This window comes from Bufo bufo, chromosome 1, assembly GCF_905171765.1.
Source record: "Bufo bufo chromosome 1, aBufBuf1.1, whole genome shotgun sequence".
In the NCBI taxonomy this organism is placed as follows: Eukaryota; Metazoa; Chordata; class Amphibia; order Anura; family Bufonidae; genus Bufo; species Bufo bufo.
The window spans coordinates 765,105,822-765,130,701 of record NC_053389.1 but is presented as its reverse complement, the minus strand read 5'-3'; the positions used below and the strand labels follow the sequence as shown (position 1 = coordinate 765,130,701).

Sequence of the window (24,880 nt, the reverse complement as noted above, 5' to 3'; positions counted from 1 at the left end):
ATCAGCAGAAGATAAAATCAAGGCATGATTGGCCTACACCTATTCTATCCAAGTGTTTATGTGAATAAGGCCAGACACCTTATTTCCTGAAGGAATAAAGGATCAGCATATTGAAATCCAATGTGCCCAATCATTCACTTTAACCCAACTCCTGCTCTCAGTCCCTGACGGTTAGCATGTGCACTGCCGCTCCATTGAAAAATTATGAGACTACCAAAGAGAAGACAAGTACTACAAGCAGTCAGTCTTCTGAACCTTGAATGGAGCAGCACCGCGCAAGCTCGATAACCGCTACATTAAAATGGAGGACACGTTCTCATTATCGATTGGATCCCCACCGATCAGACATTTTTTGCCTATCCTTTGGGTTTAGAGGACCTGTGGCTGAAGGTTGACCTTAAAGAGGTTCTAAGTGATCACAGAAACATGGCTGATTTCTTCTAAAAACAGCTTCGCATCTATCCATAGGTTGTGTGTAGTATTGCAGCTCAGCCCCATTTACTTCGATAGAGCCGAGCTGCAATACCAGACACAACCCTTGTACAATTGTGACGCTGTTCCTGGAAGAAAGCAGCCATGTTTTCCTGATCTTGTGCAACCCATTTAAAAGCTTCATATTACTTATCCTACTAAAGGCAGCAGGGGGGGGGCAAGAACAAGGCACAAGGTATACACATTCTTCTGAAATATTTGATGGTTATAAAGGTAATAGCTGTAGCCTTCATACAGTCGACAAAGCTACATACTAGTCCTTACCGTCCCATAATGCCAGAGTTCATTCCATCCGAATCCCTGGGGTGGGTTATTCTGATGCCTGAAGTAAAAAAAAAAAAAAAACTTGTGTATAAAATCATATCGTGCAAGTTCAAAATATGGATGTTCCCTGAATACTTGACCTTGGCGTTATATACGTATACAGGCCTAGGTGTTAGACTGTGCATATGAGAAAGCAAATAAATGTTTTACCTAAATCACATGCACTGCTCACCTTCTCGGTTGTCTTCTCTATATCCCATGTGCGGGTAGGATGTGAGGACACCACCTTCTTCTGGATAGGCCCCATCATTGGCTTCTCCACCTCCCACAAGGACAATCTCCACACCTCCTGGACATGGCATTGGGGCACAAGCTTCATTCTTCCCAATGGATGGCAGTGGGTAAGGTGGTAAATTATCCACATCATCCTGTCCAGAGAGGTACGTGGAGGGAACGTCTTCCATGAGGAGGAAAGTTTAGGACAGGAAGATCAGAAAGACAAAACGGTGGACAAACAAGAAAAAAAAAATATGGAAGTGGGGACCTTAGAGCACCACAGTGAAATCAAAGCCAAGAACGTGAGAGATCTACAAAAAGGTCAAGTTGGATGGTGATAAAGAAGATGTCAAGAGGAAAAAAAGAGAAAAGAATCGAGAAAAAAAAAAAAGGACTAATTAGTTTTGTTTCAACTAAACTGTGGGCATCACATAAAATAAGGAATCTTTTCATCATACTTATCACTTTATCTTATCATATGCATCATTTCTAATAAATTCTAAAATTTATACTCCAGATCCAAACTTGCCATTATTTCAGCTAAAAATAGTCAAAGAATCAAAACTAAACAGCCCAGGCTTGTCTTATCTCAACACAAAATGGCCATACATGAGGCAGATGGAGCTCCTAACCAAAATACCATGCACATTGAAGTCATGAACCAAAGCTTGGACAGGCTTAGTTAGGATGAAAAGGATAGGGTCCCATCATTATATTGTGTTTTATAATACATGTACATTTTAGAAAAGTATTGTAGATAGTGGATGATTACTTGTGGTTCCACGGGACCATATCTTGGCCTTTAGCATAGGAGTGGCAATATTCCAGAAACTCTATGCAATGGCTTTGGAGTAAAGTTCTCCATTGATGCTCCCAAACTCTTGCCATCCCTTAGAATAGTCACAGAAATTATTTCCAGTTGACAATTTCCACAGGAGCGGCAGACTCCTCTGATGGCAGAAGACACAAGGAAATAAGAAACCCAACTTCCCGAACCTTTTGTTTTTGAAGAGATAAGCTGCCGCCAGAGGTGCCAGTCAACAGTTTTCTCCCCAGTCAGAACACGGGCAAGTTCTGTGAAGCATTGACGTGTATAGATGGGATGAAGAGATATCGTATGTGTATGGGCAGCCTATTATTATTATTATATTATTATTCAGACAATTTCAACTTTCCTGTGGCTGATCTGTCTCACTTTCTACTCTTTCCGAAAGAAAACATAACGCGTTTCCTGTTCATCCCTTAAGTATTTCTGCAGAAGTATGTAGCACACTTGAGTCAAGTTCCAGTTGGAATGCAGAACAAGGAGCTTCTTTAAAGGGGCTAGTCTGGACACGACGTTACATATCAAAGGACTACTTGTTTCTTACCCTAATGACGAATTCAATAAAACACAATTTTCGGATTGAGATTTTATCAATATCTGATCATGGTCCGACACCTCGGACGCCCACCGATCAGTTGTTTGAGAAGGCACTGGTGCCAACAGTAGCACCGCGACCTTCTCTCAGGTCACCAAGCACAACGCCGTACATTATAGAGTGGCTGTGCTTGTTATCGCAGCTCATCGCCAGTCACTTCAATGTGGCTGAGCTTCACTTAGGTCATGTGAACGATGCACATGACATCACATAGTCTAGGTAAAGCTGCGACAAGGCTGCCGCGCTACTGCGAGCGCTGGTGGGCCCGGGTGTCGGACTCCCACCGTTCAGACACGGATGACTAGGGTTGAGCGAATCGACCTCACACACCGAGTTACCCACCGTTACCGAAGCAGACTTCGGATTCCTATGTTTTTAAATCTCCAAATAGGAACACCAAAGTCATTTGCAGCACCGTATTTGCAACTGGGTGATACAATAATAAATAAAATGTATCTGTATAGCACCACCTGCTGTTTGCTTTTTTTCTTTGTTGTGCTCACTGAGATGGCCGCACATGCTCAGTTTCATCCTTCAACTGCCCCCTGAGCTGTGATAGGCAGAGATGAGACACGCCCCCTGAGCTGTGATAGGGAGAGCTGAGACACGCCCCCCTGAGCTGCAGCAGTAAAGACACTCCCCTTGATATAAATCTAGAAGAGCAATGAATGTGGAGATCTCTGGATCCATGGGAGGTACAGGGCTGGTTCTAGCTGTGTTAGAAAGAGATTCTCATGTACTGTATGATGTCTGATTTTAATTTTTTTTACATTAGTCCTGGGATAACCCCTTTAAGTAAAGAGAAGCTGTCGCCTCTCCCTACTTGCACCCCCCATATAATAAGTTTTATGAAAACATCTTTCAGAATTATTATGTTGCTCAGTTCCATTATTATTTCTTCTAGAAGTTTATTAATGGGTTTATTGGGTGTTACCAGTTGGGGGGGGGGGGGGGGGGAGGGGGTGTCCCTGCACGGTCTGACACTGACAGCCCTGATTGGATAGTGTCAGACTGTGCAGGAACATAACGGCACTGGTATCACCCAGTTGCAAATACAGTGCTGCATCACCCAGTTGCAAATACAGTAGCTGCAAATACAGTGAAGGGGTTTAAGCATGCATGGGATAGGCATAAGGCCATCCTTCATATAAGATAGGGCCAGGGGCTATCCATAGTATTCAGTATATTGGGCAGACTAGATGGGCCAAATGGTTCTTATCTGCCGACACATTCTATGTTTCTATGTTTCTATTTACCCAAGTCTTGCGCAACTTCGGATGAGACAAAGTTTTCCTACACGGAGCAAGTACATTGTAAATGCTGTACAGAAACAGCATTACAAATGAAGTTTTTTAACTAATCGGTTTCAGATCTATGATCAGAAGCTCGATTCCCTCAACCCTACTGACGACCTGCCCGGAGAACAGGTCATCAGTATAAAAACATTTCAGAAAAGCCCTTTGACTGGTTGGACAATGACTTACAGGGGTGCTACCTGTAGGTGGCACTAGAGACACAGCGGTCTTCCTTCTGGAGAGCTAATTTGCATACTTTTCCCAAGGAACACTGCCTGAAAGACTCCAAACACCAGAGGGATCTCCCTCAGGCTTCTTTCACACGTCAGTGAATCACGGACAGTACATGTACCCATTGACTTTAATGTGTGTATTCACACAAGTGGCATGACGGAAGCATGCCCTATTTACCACAGACACCACACGGATGCCACCCGTGATTGGTTCATGGTTTTCATTGATTGTATGTAGGAGATGCTTTGGAAATTAAATGCGGTGTCCCACAAAATAAATTCTACAGTTTTGAAATCAGCACCTGGGTCTGAATACTTTTGTAATTGCATGTAATTAAAAATTTAGCATAGCCAGTCAGCTATTCAATAAAATGTATCGGTATAGTGCCACCTGCCGTTTTTTTCTTATTTCTTTGACCTGCTCACTGAGATGGCCGCACATGCTCAGTTTCAGCCTTCATCTGCCTCCTGAGCTGTGATAGGGGGAGCTGAGACAAGCCCCCTGAGCTGTGATATAGGGGGAGCTGAGACAAGCCCCCTGAGCTGTGATATAGGGGGAGCTGAGACAAGCCCCCTGAGCTGTGATATAGGGGGAGCTGAGACAAGCCCCCTGAGCTGTGATATAGGGGGAGCTGAGACAAGCCCCCTGAGCTGTGATATAGGGGGAGCTGAGACAAGCCCCCTGAGCTGTTATATAGGGGGAGCTGAGACAAGCCCCCTGAGCTGTTATATAGGGGGAGCTGAGACAAGCCCCCTGAGCTGTTATATAGGGGGAGCTGAGACAAGCCCCCTGAGCTGTTATATAGGGGGAGCTGAGACAAGCCCCCTGAGCTGTTATATAGGGGGAGCTGAGACAAGCCCCCTGAGCTGTTATATAGGGGGAGCTGAGACAAGCCCCCTGAGCTGTGATAGGGGGAGCTGAGACAAGCCCCCTGAGCTGTTATATAGGGGGAGCTGAGACAAGCCCCCTGAGCTGTTATATAGGGGGAGCTGAGACAAGCCCCCTGAGCTGTTATATAGGGGGAGCTGAGACAAGCCCCCTGAGCTGTTATATAGGGGGAGCTGAGACAAGCCCCCTGAGCTGTTATATAGGGGGAGCTGAGACAAGCCCCCTGAGCTGTGATAGGGGGAGCTGAGACAAGCCCCCTGAGCTGTGATAGGGGGAGCTGAGACACGCCCCCTTAGTTGCAGCAGATAAGACACTCCCTTTGAGCTGCCAGCTTGATATAAATCTAGCAGAGCAATGAATGTGGAAATCTCTGGATCCATGGGAGGTGCAGGGCTGGTTCTAGCTTTGTTAGAAAGAGGTTGTAATGTACTATGTGAGGTCTGATTTGCATTGTTTACATTAATCACAGGATAGCACCTTTAATTTTCAGCCCAACAGTATCCGTGGAACATGGATGACAAAAAACGGACCAAACATAGATTCTTCACCATCATATACGTGTGAAAGAGGCCTAAGGAGACTGGGTGCACCCCTGTGCAATGTGCCAGGAACGCTATCCGCACATTAGCTATTGACATGCATGAAGTGGTCACCACGTGGGCAAACACTAATGCCCCTTGTGAGAGACCAGCGAACACACATTGTACTCTCTGTACAGATAATTTCCATCTCCTGTCAGTTTCATATAAATAGAATAAGCAGGAACCCGAAGAACCTTGTGCAACGGACGCAACAGTAATGGAAATTCTTAAAAGAACATTCTAGCCAAAAGTGATGCACTGTGTTAGGCCGAGGGCAGGGGGCTAAGGGGGAGGTGCATGTGGTGCAAACACAATGGACTGTATACCCATGTTAAATGGGTAGTCCCATGAAAAATATTCTACACTTCAAAATCGGCTCCTGGATCTGAATACTTTTGTAATTGCATGAAATTAAACATTTTGCATAGCTACTGAGTTATTCAATAAAATGTATCTGTATAGCGCCACCTGCTGTTTGCTTTTTTTCTTTGTTGTGCTCACTGAGATGGCCGCACATGCTCAGTTTCATCCTTCAACTGCCCCCTGAGCTGTGATAGGCAGAGATGAGACACGCCCCCTGAGCTGTGATAGGGAGAGATGAGACACGCCCCCTGAGCTGCAGCAGTAAAGACACTCCCCTTGATATAAATCTAGAAGAGCAATGAATGTGGAGATCTCTGGATCCATGGGAGGTACAGGGCTGGTTCTAGCTGTGTTAGAAAGAGATTCTCATGTACTGTATGATGTCTGATTTTAATTTTTTTTACATTAGTCCTGGGATAACCCCTTTAAGTAAAGAGAAGCTGTCGCCTCTCCCTACTTGCACCCCCCATATAATAAGTTTTATGAAAACATCTTTCAGAATTATTATGTTGCTCAGTTCCATTATTATTTCTTCTAGAAGTTTATTAATGGGTTTATTGGGTGTTACCAGTTGGGGGGGGTGTCCCTGCACGGTCTGACACTGACAGCCCTGATTGGATAGTGTCAGACTGTGCAGGAACATAACGGCACTGGTATCACCCAGTTGCAGATTCATTAATACATTTCTAGTAGCAATAACTTAACAGAGCAATAACTTAACGGAGAAAGCTGCCGCTAGTGTGAAAGTAGAATTAGGGTACATTCACACGACCGTATGTGTTTTGCGGTCCGCAAAACACTGATACCGGCCGAGTGAATGTAGCCGGCCCCATGATAGAAATGCCTATTCTTGTCCGCAAGAATAGGACATGCTCTATCATTTTTGCGGGGCCGCGGAACGGATCTACGGATGCGGACAGCACATTGTGTGCTGTCCGCATCTTTTGCGGCCCCATTGAAATGAATGGGTCCGCACCCGTTCCGCAAAATTGCGGAACGGATGCAGAGCCAAAAATACGGTCGTGTCAATGTACCCTTAGAATGGTGCCAGAGAACGCAATGCACATGCGCGCCCGCCCCCTATTCATTCCTATGCGAGCACCGAAAACCGGTGAGCAGAGTTCGGCTATTTATTGAAGTCCCATCCAAATGCTGACGGAAATAACCGAGCAAGTGCTCGGCTATTTTCGGCGCACCCATAGGAATGAATGGAGGGTGGCTGTGCATCCGTGGTGGGATCCATTCTAAGGATAGCTGTGGGTCCCGCACCTATTAGACATTTGGGGCGTATCCTAGTGATATGACTCCAATGTTCAAGATGGGAATACCCCTTTAATTTCAGTTTTTTGGTGGAATGATTATGTTTAAAAATGACCGGGTCATGTAAGCAAGAGAAGTGCCACAAGACAACGAGTCAGGCTAACAGACTGAATAACAGTCCATGTTGGCGCACAAGTAGGGTCTTAGGAGGACATTTCTTAAAGGCCTCATGCACACGACCGTTGTTGTGTTCCGTTCCGCAAAATGGGGTTCCGTTGTTCCGTGATCCGTTTCCGTGTGTCTTCCTTTATTTTTGGAGGATCACCAGACATAAAGGAAAGTAAAAAAAAAAAAAATCTAAGACAGGTTTGCCATGCAAATGATAGGAAATAAACGGACACGGATGACAATCTTGTGTGCCTCCGTGTTTTTTAGCGGTCCCATTGAATTGATAGGGTCCTCGAACCGTTTTCCGCGAAAATAATAGGACAGGTTATATTTTTTTGACGGACTGGAACCACGGATCACGGACGCGGATGACAAACGGCGCATCAGCCAAGTTTTCAACTGACCCATTGAAAGTCAATGGGTCCGCAGAAAATCACGAAAAACTGAACAACGGACACGGAATAAAACAACGGTCGTGTGCATGAGGCCAAAGGGGTTATCCCAGGATTAATATAAAAGTTGGCAGCTTAGGGGACGTGTCCTGTCTGCTGCAGCTGGTGGCAGAAGAAGGATGGGACTGAGCATGTACATCCACTTCGGTGAGGTGGACAAACAAGTTACAAAAAGGGCAAACAGCAGGTGGCGCTATACAGATAGATTTCAGTGAAGAGATCAGTGGCTAGATTACATTTTTAATTATATGCAGATACAAAAGTATTTAGATCCAGGTGGTGGTGTGAAAACTGTAAAATATCTTTTGTGGGACAATGCCTATTAGTCTGCCACGCCAGATTTGTGGTTTAAAAAGGTCAGTGAAAAGAAGGTCAGGATTTTAGATTAGAAGATCTTTAAAAGCTATGTGCACCTTTAGGTACAATGTTTTTATGATTGCATTTTACTCATTTGTGGCTAAAAAAATTTTTTTTTATTGGTCTTTATTAAAAATATTTATTCTGTCACAAAAAGTTCACTGTTTGTCTAGCTGTGCGAATCCTACTTACACTTTCATCTAATAAACCTCATCTCTAAACACTTATTTAAGCCACAATCTTATCAGTAAGATACCAGTGTTTAGGAGGTCAGAGATCAGGAGCCGTCAGCTGAGCTGCCTGACAGAACACCGTGAACATTCAGAGCCTTCTACTAGAGAAACTCAAGGCTGTACAGAGACATGGGGTCAACATTTTTAATAAAGACCAATTAAAAAATGATGGTCAGTACGGTTCCAACGATACCACACTTGTATAATTTTTCTTGCGTTTTAATACTGAAAATATATATTTTTTTACAACCATATTCTGACCCCTATAACTTTTTTGTAGCTATGTGTACAGGGCTGTGTGAGGGCTCATTTTTTGCGGGACGATCTGTTCTTTTCAGTGATCATTTTAAGTGTGTGCGACTTTTTGATCACTTTTTATTTTAAAAAAATTGGGTAGTTGAAGTGACAAAAAATAGCAAATTGGATGTTTTTATTTTTTTCCCCGCTACGCCATTTGCCGTATGCCATTAATATTGTTATATTTTAATAGTATGGGCATTTTCGCATGCGGCGATGCCCATGATGTTTAATTTTTTTTCATTGGTTAAGCATTTTATTTTAAGGAAAGGGGGGTGAACTTTATTTTTTATTTTTTTATATTTGTTATGGGTGACAATAACTGTCAATCATTCGATTGCCCATAGTATTCAGTGATTGCTAAATAGCCATCATTGAAGACTTCATTTGCATTATATCAATACAAGGCTGCCACCTAGTGGCCTGTTATTTGATATATACATCTAATTGACTCTGAAGCCTGCTTGAGGCTTCGGTCAATTAGATCGAGATAACAGGTCCCCCGATCTGAGCCGGGGAACGCTGTTACCGGACGCGCGCGACTTCCGTTTCCGGTCTGCGCAGATGCCGTGGTCACATTTGACCACGGTATCTGAAAGGTAAGATGTATGCGATCAGCCTTATGGCTGATCGCATACATATGCCGCGGGTCTCTTCTATTTAAAATAGCAGAAACCCCGCAGCTAAGGCGCCCGCGCGAGCGGGGGCCATGTTTAGGGATCGGACCCATGACGTACAGCTACGTCATGGGTCCTTAAAGGGTTAAAGGGCATCTGTCAGCAGATTTGTACCCATGTACATGTACGCTTGGCAGCTAAAGGCATCTGTGTTGGTCCTATGTTCATATGTGTCCACATTGCTGAGAAAAATAAAGTTTTAATATATGCAAATGAGCCTCTAGGAGCAATGGGGGCATTGCCATTGCAGAAAGAGCAGAGCCTCTAGGTGTAATGGCAACGCTCCTGTTGCTCCTAGAGGCTCATTTGCATATATTAAAACTTTATTTTTCTCAGCAATGAGGGCACATATAAACATTGGACCAACACGGATGCCTTCAGCTGCCAAGTGCACATGTAACAGGTCAGCGTGTCATAGGTACAAAGCTGCTGACAGATGCCATTTAAGTCTCATTTGTAACTTTTTAAAAAGTCGCATCTCTAACGCCAGGCAGCCCCCTGGTGTACTTTTACAGATATAGGGTCCATTCACACGTCCGCAATTCTGTTCCGCATTTTGCGGAACGGAATTGGGGACCCATTTATTTCTATGGGGCCACACTATGTGCTGTCCGGATCCGCACTTCCGGGTCCGCAATTCCGTTCCTGAAAAAAATAGAACATGTACTATTCTTGTCCAAAATTGCGGACAAGATTAGGCATTTTCTATTATAGTGCAGGCAATGTGCAGTCCGCAAATTGCAGAACGCACATTGCCGGTGTCCGTGTTTTGCGGATCTGCAAAACACATACGGATGTGTGAATGGACCCATAGGAGTACACCACATTGCACTTGCCCCAAATATGTTATTACTGTATGCCATTTGATACATTTTGTGCAATCTCACAAAGCAAAGAGACATAAAACTTACACTAAAACCACCACAAATGATAAATTCCCTCTTTAACCCCTTCCCGACACATGACGTACTATTACGTCATGGAAGCCACTGCGTTCCCGCAATTTGCCGTAATAGTACGTCATGGTGATCAGGCGGGCACCGGAGAAGTGCGCGCCCGATCACTGCAGGGGTCCGGCAGTCCCTGGTAGATGGGCCTCTGCTGTATCCGCCGGCATCGCTGTAAAAGCCAATGCCGGCGGATTAAAGGAGTTCAGATATAAGAGCTACAGGTACACTGAAAGTGAGCTAAAGTACTGAAAAAAGGTGTCCATAGCCTTCAAAGAGGTATTAGAACATACCTGCTCCTATCTCCAGAACGGGGTCCCCGAAGTAAACAGAGCAGCCGTGCATGCGCCTCCCTCTGTTCACCGCTATAGGAGTTCCGAAAACAGGTGAGCGCTGGCTCAATATTTCCGGCAGTCCCATAGCACTGAATGGAGGGGTGGGCATGCTCGTGAATGGGAGAGGACGCCGCACATACGTGGTGGGCTCTCCTTCACTTAGGGGGGCACTGTTCTCTGGGACCAGCACCTGTCTGACATTGATGGCATATCCTAGTAATATGCCATCAACGTCCCAGGTGGGCCCACCCTTAAAAGGCGTATTTTAAATAATAATGGGGTTGTGATGACCCGTCTCAGGCAGTGAGCAAGCAGTCCAAGCTTTTCCCAGCACGTTGAGCCAGAGAAGGGGACATGAGGTAAGGAGAGTACTCACCGTTAGTTACTTCAGCATTCTCTGACCCCATTTTTATTTAATAGCATGCCCCAGAATACCCCTTTAAACTGCCTGATCTAAATTTACACTGTCTAAATATAAGGCCGGATTAGTAACTGTGCCCCATGGTCTTAGGATTTATAGGTTTACCTCAGTTTCAGCAAGGAATGATATCATCAAGCCAAACCAATGGGGGTCCCGGAGGATAGCAATGGGAAGAGCCCCATAGCACCTTTATAGAGATTGTAGGGGGTCTTTACTAGCCATTTTGTCCAAAAATAGTACCCCTATTGTCAATGGGCTGTGTGCGGACTGCAGCTCGGTCATGAGAAAAAACAAAACAAGGCCTCGTTTCTCAAAACTGACAGTTGCCCATAGCAACCAATCAGAGCACGGCTTTCATTTGTCCAAAGCAGTTTACGAAATGAAAGCTGAGCTCTGATAGGCAACCACAGACCCTCTCACTATTAGACAGTGTTGACTATGGAGGCCTGTAGTATTAAAAGTGAGACAGAAGGAGAAGAGCGTGTCGAGCGGCTTCTTCTCGCCCTGACTGACAGGTCTGTAATATTTGCATACGGTGAGAGACCCGTCAGTCAAGCCGAGCAGGACGGGCGGAAGTCGCACAGCAAACTCATCTCCCCACTCTTGGCTCAAGGGGACGTAAAAAAAAAAAAAAAAGTCATAAATAGCGGTGTATCCATATTTGTACCCTAATTTGCACTTTTTGCCTCTTTTACTACTGGCGTACATGTCTTTTCAGCAAGGTGGTGTGCACAAGGCCTTACTATTTGCATTCCCCTTCTAATAATTCTGTAGCATTTTATATGACTATGTTGAGCCATTCCTCTATTATTCCTGCTTGACATTTCTGAATGAAGGTCTAACTGAGCGTTGTTAGGGGTTTGTCCCGCACAGTCTGTCGCTGGCAGCACTGATTGAATAATGTCCGACTGGGCAAGGACACCGCCCCCCCAACCTGGTAACACCCAGATGTGAATTAATTCATAAACTTTTAGTAGGAATAACAGAGGAACAGCACAAAAGAGACTCATAAGAATAAATACTCAAGAAACACCACTTTGCTTACTGAAACAGATGTGCAGTGGGGGATTGTTCGCAAATGGGGGACCTCCTCTACAGACCACCGCAGCGTGGGCGTGCCTGGGTTGTGGCTCAATCGCTGCCCCATAGGCTCTGCGGGTCCCGGGTCTCCATGTGTCATCATACAGTGTAAGGCCAAGTCACGTGGCCAGTGCAGCCAATGACTGGCCGCAGCAGTCATGTCACTGTGACCCCTGTCGTCAGTCACTGGCTGCAGCAGTCATGTGACCCACCGTCAAACAGAAGGTAATTATGAATACCGCTGAGGATCGGGCCTCATTCCGCTGTCTGTAGAAAAGGTCCCCATTCGTCAACAACCCCATTAAAGTGACAGCCTTTCCTTAGGATAAGCAATCACTATCTGATCGGTGGGGGTCTGACACCCTGTACCCCTGACAATCAGCAGGTCTGTGTAGCTTCGTCGACGGAAGTAAGGATTGGCGCTACCCAGCACCGTGGACACCGCTGCTGCCATTGACTTCGATGGGAGCAGCGCTGTAGTAGAGAGCTGCCGCTGCTACAGTGTTCCAGCACAGACTTCTGTCGACGGAGCTAAACAGACCGGCTGATTGTCAGGGGTGCAGGTTGTCAGACTATGCTGTGGACAGGCCATTGTTTAAAAAGCCCTGGACAACCCCTAGTACCACATACACAAGGCCACATTTACCGTCATGGCTGCCCCTGAATTTTTAAAAAGAAAGTAAGGCCTTGTTCACACATCAGTTATTTCCATCTGCAATTGTGAGCCAAAACCAGGGGCAGATCTTTCACTTATACCTGATCTCTGCGTAGCCTCCGCAAACACTGATCAAATAACGAATGTGTGAACAAGGCCCAAGTTAAAAACAATAATCAACTGTGCCGCACATTACAGGGGGGTGTGGCTTAACAAGATCAGGAATGGGGTAACGTGCACCAATTTGCGCCAAAATTTTGGCACAAGATTCTCTTGCAAGGTCAGATAACTAATATTTGGTGTAAAGTCTAACCGTCCGCCAAACGTATCCTGCCTGAGCCACGGTGATTCATTTGGTGCATATTTAGACAAAGGCTACTTTCACATTTGCATTTTTAATTCAGGTTTTGAGATCCAGCAGAGAATCTTAAAACCTGAATAAGGCTTCGTTCACATTTCCGTGTCAGTGTCTCATCTGTGAAAAAAGCGCACGTTTCATCCGTGAAGGATCCATAGTTGGTCCATGTGTCCGTTTTTACCATCCGTGTGTGTCATCCGTTATTCACCGGCGTTGCTCAGCTGAAAATTAATTTCCAAAGAATCTCCTATTAGTCTTCAGTGAAAAACGGACGCACCACTTCAATAGGCGTGCTTGGTCCGCATCACGGATTAAAGTAGTGCATGTCCCCGTGATTTTTTTACTGACCCACGGTGAGTAAAAAAAATACTGAAATATGAACAGACACATTTATATCAATGGGGACGTGTGCTGTCCGCGGAAAATGCGGTGAAAAACGGAAATGTGAACGAGGCTTAAGGGTACGTTCACACTGGCTGTTCCCCTGCCGGATCCGTGCTAACACTTGCACACGTGTGCTGCCGGAAGTCCACCCCGGCCCCATTCACTATAATAGGGACTGGCGGGAGATGCGGCCACAGCATGGCAAACATACCGGGAGGCGACCAGACAAAACCGCTGCCAGAACAGCCTGCAGGACAAGTGTGAAAGAAGCCTTAGGCGTTGCGGGAAAAGGTGCAGGTGCGTTGCGGGAACATGCGCGATTTTTCTGCGTGAGTGCAAAAAATTTAATGTGTTTTGCACTCGCGTGAGAAAAATCGCGCATGTTTGGTACCCAAACCCGAACTTCTTCACAGAAGTTCGGGCTTGGGATCGGTGTCCTGTAGATTATAACCATGTTATAAGGGAAAATAATACAATCCCAAGCCCGAACTTCTGTGAAGAAGTTCAGGTTTGGGTACCAAACATGCGCGATTTTTCTCACGCGAGTGCAAAACGCATTACAATGTTTTGCACTCGCGCAGAAAAATCGCGCATGTTTGGTACCCAAACCCGAACTTCTTCACAGAAGTTCAGGCTTGGGATCGGTGTTCTGTAGATTGTATTATTTTCCCTTATAATGGTTATAAAAGGGAAAATAATAGCATTCTGAATACAGAATGCATAGTACAATAGGGCTGGACGGGTTAAAAAAATAATTTAACTCACCTTAATCCACTTGCTCGCGCAGCCCGGCATCTCTTCTGTCTTCATCTTAGCTGTGTGCAGGAAAAGGACCTGTGGTGACGTCACTCCGGTCATCACATGGTCCGTCACATGATCTTTTACCATGGTGATGGATCATGTGATGACCGGACTGACGTCACCACAGGTCCTTTTCCTGCACACAGCTAAGATGAAGACAGAAGAGATGCCGGGCTGCGCGAGCAAGTGGATTAAGGTGAGTTAAATTATTATTTTTTAACCCCTCCAGCGCTATTTTACTATGCATTCTGTATTCAGAATGCTATTATTTTCCCTTATAACTATGTTATAAGGGAAAATAATAATGATCGGGTCTCCATCCCGATAGTCTCCTAGCAACCATGCGTGAAAATCGCACCGCATCCGCACTTGCTTGCGGATGCTTGCGATTTTCACGCAGCCCCATTCACTTCTATGGGGCCTGCGTTGTGTGGAAAACTCACAATATAGAGCATGCTGCGATTTTCACGCAACGCACAAGTGGTGCGTGAAAATCACTGCTCATGTGCACAGCCCCATAGAAATGAATGGGTCCGGATTCAGTGCGGGTGCAATGCGTTCACCTCCCGCATCGCACCCGCCCGGAATACTCGCCCGTGTGAACTCAGCCTTAAACATTCATTGCCAATGGGGACAAAACTGATCAGGATGCATCAGTCCAGCAGTTAGGGCTACTTTCACATCTGCGTTTTCCCTTTTTGCTAAAAAAAAAAAAAAAAACGGAAGAAAACACTTCAGTTTTGTCCCCATTTGTTGTCAATGGGGACAAAACTGAACTGAAGGGAATGGAGTTCACCAGAATGCATTCCTTTCAGTTTCATTGGATTCCCATGACGCAAACAAAAGCGCTGCAAGCAGTGTTTCCGAGTGCGTCCTGGGATACGGAGCAAAACTGATCAGTCACGACTTGCAATGAAAGTCAATGGGGACGGATCCGTTTTCTCGCACACAAAAGAAAAAAGGCTACTTTCACACTTGCATTTTGTGCGGATCCGTTATGGACGGATCCGTTCCGATAAGAGTACTTTCACACTTGCGGCAGTTCTGTTGCCGGAACTGCCAAAACGTATGCCAACCGATGGCATCTGAAAGACTGATCAGGATCCTTAAAAATGCCTGATCAGAAAGAAAAATGCATTGAAATGCCGGATCCGTCTTTCCGGTGTCATCCGGAAAAAACGGATCCGGCATTTATTTTTTTTCACCTTTTTTTTCAATCTGCGCATGCACAGACGGGAAGGACGGATCCGGGCAAGTCTTCTGTTTTTTTGGCCGTAGATAAAACCGTAGCATGCTACGGTCTTATCTTTTGCCTGATCAGTCAAAACGACTGAACTGAAGACATCCTGATTAGTGTTGAGCGAACTTGTGTTTTAAGTTCGGCGTCTAAAGTTTGGGTTATCGAAGTATCCCGTTATGGATTCCGCTACCACGGAATTTAGAATCCATAACGGGATACTTCGATAACCTGAACTCGAACTTTAGACGCCGAACTTAAAACACAAGTTCGCTCAACACTAATCCAGATGCATCCTGAACGGATTACTCTCCATTCAGAATGCATGGGGATGAAACTGATCAGTTCTTTTTCGGCATTGAGCCCCTAGGACGGAACTCAGTGCCGGAAAAGAAAAACGCTAGAGTGAAAGTACGCTAATACAACCATCTGAATCCGTTCAGAACGGATCCGTTTGTATTATCTTTAAGATCAGTCTTGAACACCACTGAAAGTCAATGGGAGGACGGATCCCTTTTCTATTGTGCCAGATCCGTTTGGCTCAGTTTCATCAGACGGACACCAAAACGCAGCAGGCAGTGTTTCAGTGTCCGCCTCCAGAGCGGAATGGAGACTGAACGGAGCCAAAACGCAAGTGTGAAAGACAGATCAGTCTTGGCCATTTTAGAGATAATACAACCGCATCTGTTCATAACGCATAATGCAGACGGTCGTATGTGAAAATAGCCTAAGGCCTCATGCACACGACCGTTGTTTGGGTCCGCATCCGAGCCGCCGTTTTTCACATTCACTTTAATGGGGCCGCAAAAGATGCGGACAGCACTCCATGTGCTGTCCGCATCCGTTGCTCCGTTCCGTGGCGCCCGCAAAAAAAAGTAGCATGTCCTATTCTTGTCCGTTTTGCGGGCAAGAATAGGCATTTCTACAATGGGCCGCCCATTCCGTTAATTGCAGAAGGTCACACGGACGGCTTCCGTTTTTTGCGGACCCGCAAAAAATGCACCGTCGTGTGCATGAGGCCTTAGTTGTGATTTTGTGTCTGCTTTGGAAAACTAAACAAACCTGATCAGGCATGAAAATCCATGTAAGTCAAAGGTGCCTGATCCATTATTTTCGTTTAAAAACAAAACAAAAAAAAAAAAAACATACGCCGCCCATTGACTGATTTTCATTTCTGATCCGGTTTGTTCAGCTTTGATCTGGCCGAGCCAACCGGAGGTATTAAATGGAACGGATCCTTTTAATTCCGGTTTTGACATCCTCTGCCGGATCTCAAAACCTGAATTAAAAATGCAGACGTGAAACACTGTGCGGGATTAGTAAATCTGCCCCACATGGTTTTTCATGTTTGTGTAGTATTTTAGGGGTCTATGTCTTTTTTTTTTTTTTTTATCAAAAGGCAGCATTGTGTACATGTTGGCATTGTCTCTGTACACTTCTCTATAGGACTCCAAGAAAAACACCAGTGCAAACTGTAAAAGAAAAAAAAAAAAAAAAAAAGGCACTTGAAATGTGATTTTAAAATGGGTCAGAATGGCTTAAACACAATTGTAAAAAATAACACCCTGCCTATACCCCGCCACTCCCATTTCAACACTTCCCAGGGGCCGTGCTGGTTTCTGGGTTTTCCAGATTTTTCTTTTTAAACCAGAAATCCCCTTAAGGGTGCATTCACACGACCGTAAGTGTTTTTGCGGTCCGCAAAACACGGATACCGGCCTTGTGCATTCCGCATTTTGCAGACCGCACATGGCCAGCGCTATATAGAGAATGCCTATTCTAGGACATGCTCCATATTCTTTGCGGGGCCGCGGAACGGAACAACGGATGCGGACAGCACACGGTGTGCTGTCCGCATCTTTTGCGGCCCCATTGAAATGAATGGGTCCGCACCCGCACCGCTAAATTGCAAAGCGGATGCGCCACGATTTATACGGTCATGTGAATGCACCTTAAAGGGGAGGCCTCACTTCAGCAAGTGGCATTTATCATGTAGAGAAAGTTACTACAAGGCACTTACTAATGTATTGTGATTCTCCATATTGTCTCCTGTGCTGGATTCACTTTTCCATCACATTATACACTTTGTTTCTATGGTTACGACCAGCCTGCAATCCATCAGTGGTGGTCGTGCTTGCAGACTATAGGAAAAAGCACTGACCTCTCTGGTGGCTGGAACTGTGGGCGCGCGCATAGACTGGCACTCTTTCCTATAGTATGCAAGCACGACCACCACTGATAGATGGCAGGATGGTCGTAACCATAGAAACAAAAAGTGCACCATGTGATGGAAAAATTAATCCAGCCAGCAAAGGAGGCAGTATGGAGAAACACAATACATTAGTAAGTGCCTCAATGATAAATGCCATTTGCTGAAGTGAGACAGCCCCTTTAAGGAATATTTCCTCCAAAACATTAACGAAAGGCTATGTCCTCTTTTCCGCCAAAGTTTTCTTACGACCCCAAGCCATCCAAAATGAGAAAAAGAAGCAATTTATCTGTTTTGTGTGTCTACAGCTCCTATGCAGACCTCTGTCTCCATGGTAACAGACTACAAACAAACCCTCGGTAGTCTGGTAATGCATCCATGCTCCTTACTTCGTGTTAAACTTTACACTTCAAAGAAAGTTCATCTGCTATCCACTCGGAGTAAACTATAAAGAAAGCAGGCCTCTCAATTAACCCTTTCGCTACCAACGCCGTACATGTACGGCGCTGGAGCGATGTGTAAACATGGCGCCCGTTCGCACTTGCAGAGGGCGTCATGGCCGGCAAGTCTCTGCTGTTTCAAACTCATTTTTAAAATCCCCGATAGCACAAAATGAAAAATAAAAAAACTGAATTTATAGGCTCATATATGAGCTTCAAAATCATCACAATATTTTTTTTAAAAAAGGTTAAAAAATAAAAAAAACATAGAAATTTTAAATCACTACCCCTTTCTGTATAATAAAAAAATAATAATAAATATAAAGATCATGGGTATCGCCGTGACCGAAAATGCCCGTACTATTAAAATATTTTTAAAAAATTCCAATACGGTGAATGGTGTAATGGGAAAAAGGGTCAAAATGGCCGATTTGCCCTTTTTTTCATTGCTTCTCTTACCCAGAAAAATGTAATAATACGTGATCAAAAAGTCATGCACACTCCAAAATGGTATCAATAAAAACTACGGATTGTCCCACAAAAAAATTAGATATAGCTCAGTAGACATAAGTATAAAAAAAGTTATGGGGGTCAGAAATTATATATATATATATATATATATATATATATATATATATATATATATATATATATATATATATATATATATATATATATTCAGGAAAAATCAACGCAGCACTCTTCTTGTAAAAAACGCAGTGACTTTATTCACACATGTGATACAAAACAGGCAACGTTTCAATCCCCTTCCGGGATCCTTCTCAAGCCAAGTCTTGAGAAGGATCCCGGAAGGGGATTGAAATGTTGCCTGTTTTGTATCACATGTGTGAATAAAGTCACTGCGTTTTTTACAAGAAGAGTGCTGCGTTGATTTTTCCTGAATATACATGCCCGTTGTCAAGGGGGAGACGCGTGCACTGGACAATCCCTGAAAGTGAGTGCTGCCTGAATTCATATACATCTATCTATATCTATCTATATCTATATATACACACAGTACAGACCAAAAGTTTGGACACACCTTCTCATTCAAAGAGTTTTCTTTTTTTTCATGACTATGAAAATTGTAGATTCACACTGAAGGCATGACTATGAAGGCATCAAAACTATGAATTAACACATGTGGAATTATATACATAACAAACAAGTGTGAAACAACTGAAAATATGTCATATTCTAGGTTCTTCAAAGTAGCCACCTTTTGCTTTGATTACTGCTTTGCACACTCTTGGCATTCTCTTGATGAGCTTCAAGAGGTAGTCCCCTGAAATGGTTTTCACTTCACAGGTGTGCCCTGTCAGGTTTAATAAGTGGGATTTCTTGCCTTATAAATGGGGTTGGGACCATCAGTTGCGTTGAGGAGAAGTCAGGTGGATACACAGCTGATAGTCCTACTGAATAGACTGTTAGAATTGGTATTATGGCAAGAAAAAAGCAGCTAAGTAAAGAAAAACGAGTGGCCATCATTACTTAAAGAAACGAAGGTCAGTCAGTCAGCCGAAAAATTGGGAAAACTTTGAAAGTAAGGGCTATTTGACCATGAAGGAGAGTGATGGGGTGCTGCGCCAGATGACCTGGCCTCCACAGTCACCGGACCTGAACCCAATCGAGATGGTTTGGGGTGAGCTGGACCGCAGAGTGAAGGCAAAAGGGCCAACAAGTGCTAAGCATCTCTGGGAACTCCTTCAAGACTGTTGGAAGACCATTTCAGGGGACTACCTCTTGAAGCTCATCAAGAGAATGCCAAGAGTGTGCAAAGCAGTAATCAAAGCAAAAGGTGGCTACTTTGAAGAACCTAGAATATGACATATTTTCAGTTGTTTCACACTTGTTTGTTATGTATATAATTCCACATGTGTTAATTCATAGTTTTGATGCCTTCATAGTCATGAAAATAAAGAAAACTCTTTGAATGAGAAGGTGTGTCCAAACTTTTGGTCTGTACTGTATGTATATAAAGTTTACATTTATTTTTACACTATTTAGACATAAAAAACCTATACACGTGGAGTATCATTGTAATTGTACTGACCCAGAGAATGAAGGGCATGGGTCAGTTCTGCCGCAAACAAAACGCTGTGGGAACAAAACCCGTAAAACAGTAGCGCAATTGCGTTTTTTTTCCAATTCCACCCCATTTGGAATTTTCTTTACTGCTTCCCACTAAATTTTATGCCATAATTAAAGCTGGCATTAGAAAGTACAACTTGTCCTTAAAAAAGAATAAGCCCTCATACAGCTATGTGACCGGAAATATATAAAAAAAAGAAGTTATGGCTCAAGGAAGAGAGAGGAGAAAAATGAAAACGCAAAAACCTCCGGTTAAAAGGTATGTTCCATTGTTCTCCAAAAAAACATGCACTTGTGTGATCATCACATGACCTGGACACATTTCTATCAGCTGGAATTGAAATCGGCATCTATCTGCCTCATTCACACGTCAGTGTTCGGTCAGTGGTTTCCTTCAGTGATTTGGATCCAAAAACCAGGTGCGGCTCTAAACACAGAACAGGAGCAGATCTTTCCCTTAGAGCTCATGCACACGACCGTATGTATTTTGCAGTCTGCAAAACACGGATCCGTAAAAAAATACAGATGACGTCCGTGTGCATTCCGTATTTTGCGGAACGGAACCAGCTGGCCTCTAATAAAACAGTCCTATCCTTTTTTTTTTTTTTTGCACGGACCCATTGAAATGAATAGTTCCGCATACGGTTCGGAACGGACAGGGAAAGAAAATACGTTTGTGTGTGATTGAGCCCTTCTACCGTATGTCTGTTTAGGCTCCAATCCTGGTTTTGGCTCATAATCACTGATGGAAATCACTGACCGAACACTGACATGTGAATGAGGAAACCCCAACTGTTGTCCACAGAAATGAATAACCTCAAAGTGAAACCACTTAAAGGGGTATTCTGATTGTTTCAAGTCATCCCCTATCCACAGGAAAGGGGATAACTATTAGATCGGTGGGGGTCCCAGCGCTGGGACCCCCACAAATCATGAGAATGGGGGCCTAGTACCCCCTGCAATGAACAGTGCATGCGGTTTCTCTTGCGCGCGGCCGCTCCATTCATTTCTTCCGTGGATAGGTGAGCGCAGTACTCCACTATCTCCTGAACTCCCATAGAAATGAATGGAGCGGCAGCGCGCATCTAAGGGCCATGAACGCGGCCGTGGCCGTATTGCGGTCCGCAATACACGGGCAACGGTCGTGTGCACCCCGCATCATGGATACGGACCCTTTCACTTGAATAGGTCCGCAATCCGGGAGATGCGGAACGGAAGCCCACAGAAGCACTTCGGAGTGCTTCCGTGGCGTTTCTGTCCGTGCCTCCGCACCGCAAAAAAAAAATAGAACATGTTGAATGGGTCTCTATCCGTCCTGGCTGCCGCACGGATGTTGCCGGTGCATTGGGGACCACAAACTGCGGTCCCCAATGCACGGAACGGCCGTGTGCATGAGGCCTAATAGGGGATAACTTGAAACAATCAGAATACCACTTTAAAGGGGCTCTTCAGTCAAAACTGGCGCGGTCACTATGGATGACCGCCAATCATTACAGTGGTCAGTGATTGCTGTGGACAAAGGGCGCACCTAGTGGCAGCGCAGGAACAGCTCTAAATTTTTGTAACAATGTTAAACCATTTGTGCCAATAAGGAGTCAGAAAAGTCACTGCCTATAGAGCGTATATACCAACCACACTGTTCTGGGGCCCATCAGGAGCCACTGCTGTCATAGAATCCATACTGGCCATGTGAACGAAGCCTTAGATCGCCAAAGGATTCTATGACGATAGGACCATATATTGCGGCTCAGTTTTGGTATACAGGCTTTTAAAGCATACCGCCATACTTATGCCAATACACTGTCACAAACACTTGCCACTGTAGAAAATGGGATAACTTTTTGGCGGTGGATGAAAGATACACAAACCAAAACGACTGCCATCCATTTGGTTATTAAACCTGCGGGCATGTGAATACGCCAAGCACCCATCACCAATGAGCACGTAATTATTTCTAGAACAACGTTAGCCCAGGCGCCCACCCATCCCACTTTTCCAGGGATCAGACGTGCCATAAAAGTACTTCATTCATTTCAAAGCCACCTTCAGAAGGTAAACGATGAGGGCACCAACACGGGAATATAGCACGGCATAGTAACCCGTACAGTATATTGGTGTGTCCCCAGTATGGCGGTATTATAGGGTGTGTGTCACTTGGATCCGCAATGATCTCCGCGGCTCGGTAGTGCGGCAGGTACTCAGGTGTGGTGGCACGCCCTATAATACAGCCGAGTGACACCGGACTGACCGCTATAGACTTCTACTGCCCACATGGCACGTGCCCAACCCGGGACAACAAACTTTACCGCTGCTGAAATAATGAAAAATACATTTTAAAATGTCCTAGAAATGTAAATGTCCCCAAAAATTGTCACCGTGACTCCTGCAGTGACGATGGGTACCGGCACCCGCCTTTGGTGACACTCACAGGCTACTGGCCATCCTCTCTGGCACACTGTGTACAAGAGCCAGGCTCAGCACCACTGCCCACACTTCAGCTCTGGCACAGGGGCCCCGCACGCTACTTATCAGGGACTCCATTCACTTGCCCCGTTGCCCCGCACAAGTCCTCCGTCCTCCCGCCTCCCCCCTCACTGACAGCTGTTAAAGTGGCAATTCTGCCCCTTCCCACTCTACAACCCAGTGTCTCACCCCCCGGTCCGGGTGTCCGGGCTCGGTTTCGGTGCATTGCCCCTTTAAGAGCGGCTCCGGTACAAGACGATCCGTCCGGAGACAGGAGACAAGGGGGGGGGGGGGGAAGCTAGAGAATACAGACTGGGCGCAGGAATGTGACGTCACCAGCGACGCCGACTTAGGCACGTCGCCATGTTGAAGGAGGCAAAAGAATGGGCGTGGCTAACCTAAACATGTGCAGGCAGTGCAATGTGGTTGAAGAGGGGAACGGGATAGGCTGTATCTGGGCGGGAGGACGTCACATCTTCAGTGCACATTATCATCTTGTTATATTTCACGATGTGCAGGGGCTTATTAGTTACTTTCATGACTCTTCATTCATAGTCATTGTTCTGTTTCAGGTAACGCCCCTTTAAATTTGAAAATGTATTAAAGTGGTATTCCTTCCAGTTATTACAATCATCTCCCATCCAACCTCCGCCACGCCAGCTGTTGTGAAACTACAATTCCCAGCATGCTCCATTCATTCCTATGGGAGTTCTGAGAAGAGCGGAGCAAGTGTGTATGCTGGGAGTTGTAGTTACACAACAGCTGGAGTGCCGTAGGTTGCCTACCCCTGGAGGAGATAACTATTAGATTGGTAGGGGTGTTCCGTGAAATTTACCTACCCTCGTCACTTCCTGTGACGTTCCCAGCTTTGGAAGGAGGTGTGCCGCACTGCGCAGGCGCACAACGATGGGGTAGCGAAATTTCACCCCGCATGCGCCAGGAGCCTCAGCAGCGGTTAGAGGGTAGGAAAAAATTGCAGGCCAGTGTGCAAGCGCGGCTAACTACTCCCGTCGAGATACACCGCACGTGCACACCAGCGGACAGGGAGATCTATTATACCGAACATCCATCCGAAAACCGCGCCTGCGCAGTGTGGGAGTAGGGAGATCTGATGGCCATTTGTTCTGTTAAATCTCCCTACCACTCACTGCGCACGCGCGGTGTCTGATCATCTGGGGCCAGCTGAGAGGTAAGGCACAAGAGCATTAGGTGCCCTTCTCCCCAACTCTGGTGTGAAATTTCCCTACCCCGTCGTTGTGCGCCTGCACGGCGCGGCACACCTCCTTCCAAAGCTGGGAACGTCATGTCCGGTGCAGCCGCGTCACAACAGGAAGGGACGAGGGTAGGGAGATCTCACGGAACAGGGGTCCTACAGCTTGGACCCAATGAGAACGGGAGCCCACCCCAAAATGTGCACTCTCGCCTCTCTCTTGTTCAGTGGTCAGCAGATCTGAACCACAACTCCCAGCTTGTGAACTTGTTGGATTTTCTCATTAAAATGAATGGGGCATGCTGGGAGTTGTAGTTTCACAATACCTGGAGTGCCGGAGGTTGCCGACCCCTGACATAGGTGAACAGGTCAGAAATGGCAGATGTATAAGTGACCCTCAAGTCTACCGTCTAGTCCGACCAAACGCATTGATCGCCTATCCCCAGTAGGGTTGTCACGATACCAAAATTTTGATTTGATTTCGATACCATAAAAAAGTATTGCGATACTCGATACCAGACGAAAGAAGAATAAAACACCAAAAAAGCCCCCTGCATTCCGCATTTTATGGAACGTCCAGCCCATAGTAGAACAGTCCTATACTATTTTTTTGGGGGGACAAGGTGACAAAAAAATGGCGAATCGCGAGTTTAAAAAAAAAAAAAATTCTATTACGGCGTTCTCTGCATAGGACATATTTTTTTTAATATTTTAATAGTTTGCACTTTTTTGGACGTGGCGATATGTAATATGTTTATTTTTTTTATTGTTTATATATTTTATATATAAAATTGGGAAAGGGGACGATTTACCGTAAACTTTTAATATTTTGGTGTTTTTTTAATTTTATTTACTATTAGCCTAGAACCCTTGTCCTATTCACCCTGATAGATCTCTATTAGGGTAAATAGGACCGCACACTCTCCCTGCTGCCCTGTGCATAGTGCACACAGCAGCAGGGAGATCACCATGGCAGCCAGGGCTTCAGTAG

General features: G+C 45.2%; 1 protein-coding gene across 6 annotated transcripts in view; it reads right to left on the bottom strand.

Moving 5' to 3' along the window:
• The window catches only part of WIZ (WIZ zinc finger), a 62,984-nt gene extending 39,991 nt beyond the window's left edge, over positions 1-22,993 (bottom strand). For 5 of the 6 annotated variants that reach the window (XM_040414717.1, XM_040414722.1, XM_040414720.1 and 2 more), the window contains exons 1-3: positions 22,869-22,993; positions 989-1,343; positions 757-814 (exon numbers count right to left, since the gene is read on the bottom strand). In XM_040414717.1, coding sequence (XP_040270651.1) covers positions 757-814; positions 989-1,220 — 290 coding nt within the window. In that variant the 5' untranslated portion in view covers positions 1,221-1,343; positions 22,869-22,993. Of the gene's footprint in view, positions 1-756; positions 815-988; positions 1,344-16,889; positions 16,916-22,868 lie in introns of those variants that run through there. The other variant, XM_040414718.1, reaches the window with a different exon arrangement.
• Positions 22,994-24,880: the final 1,887 nt, after the last annotated feature.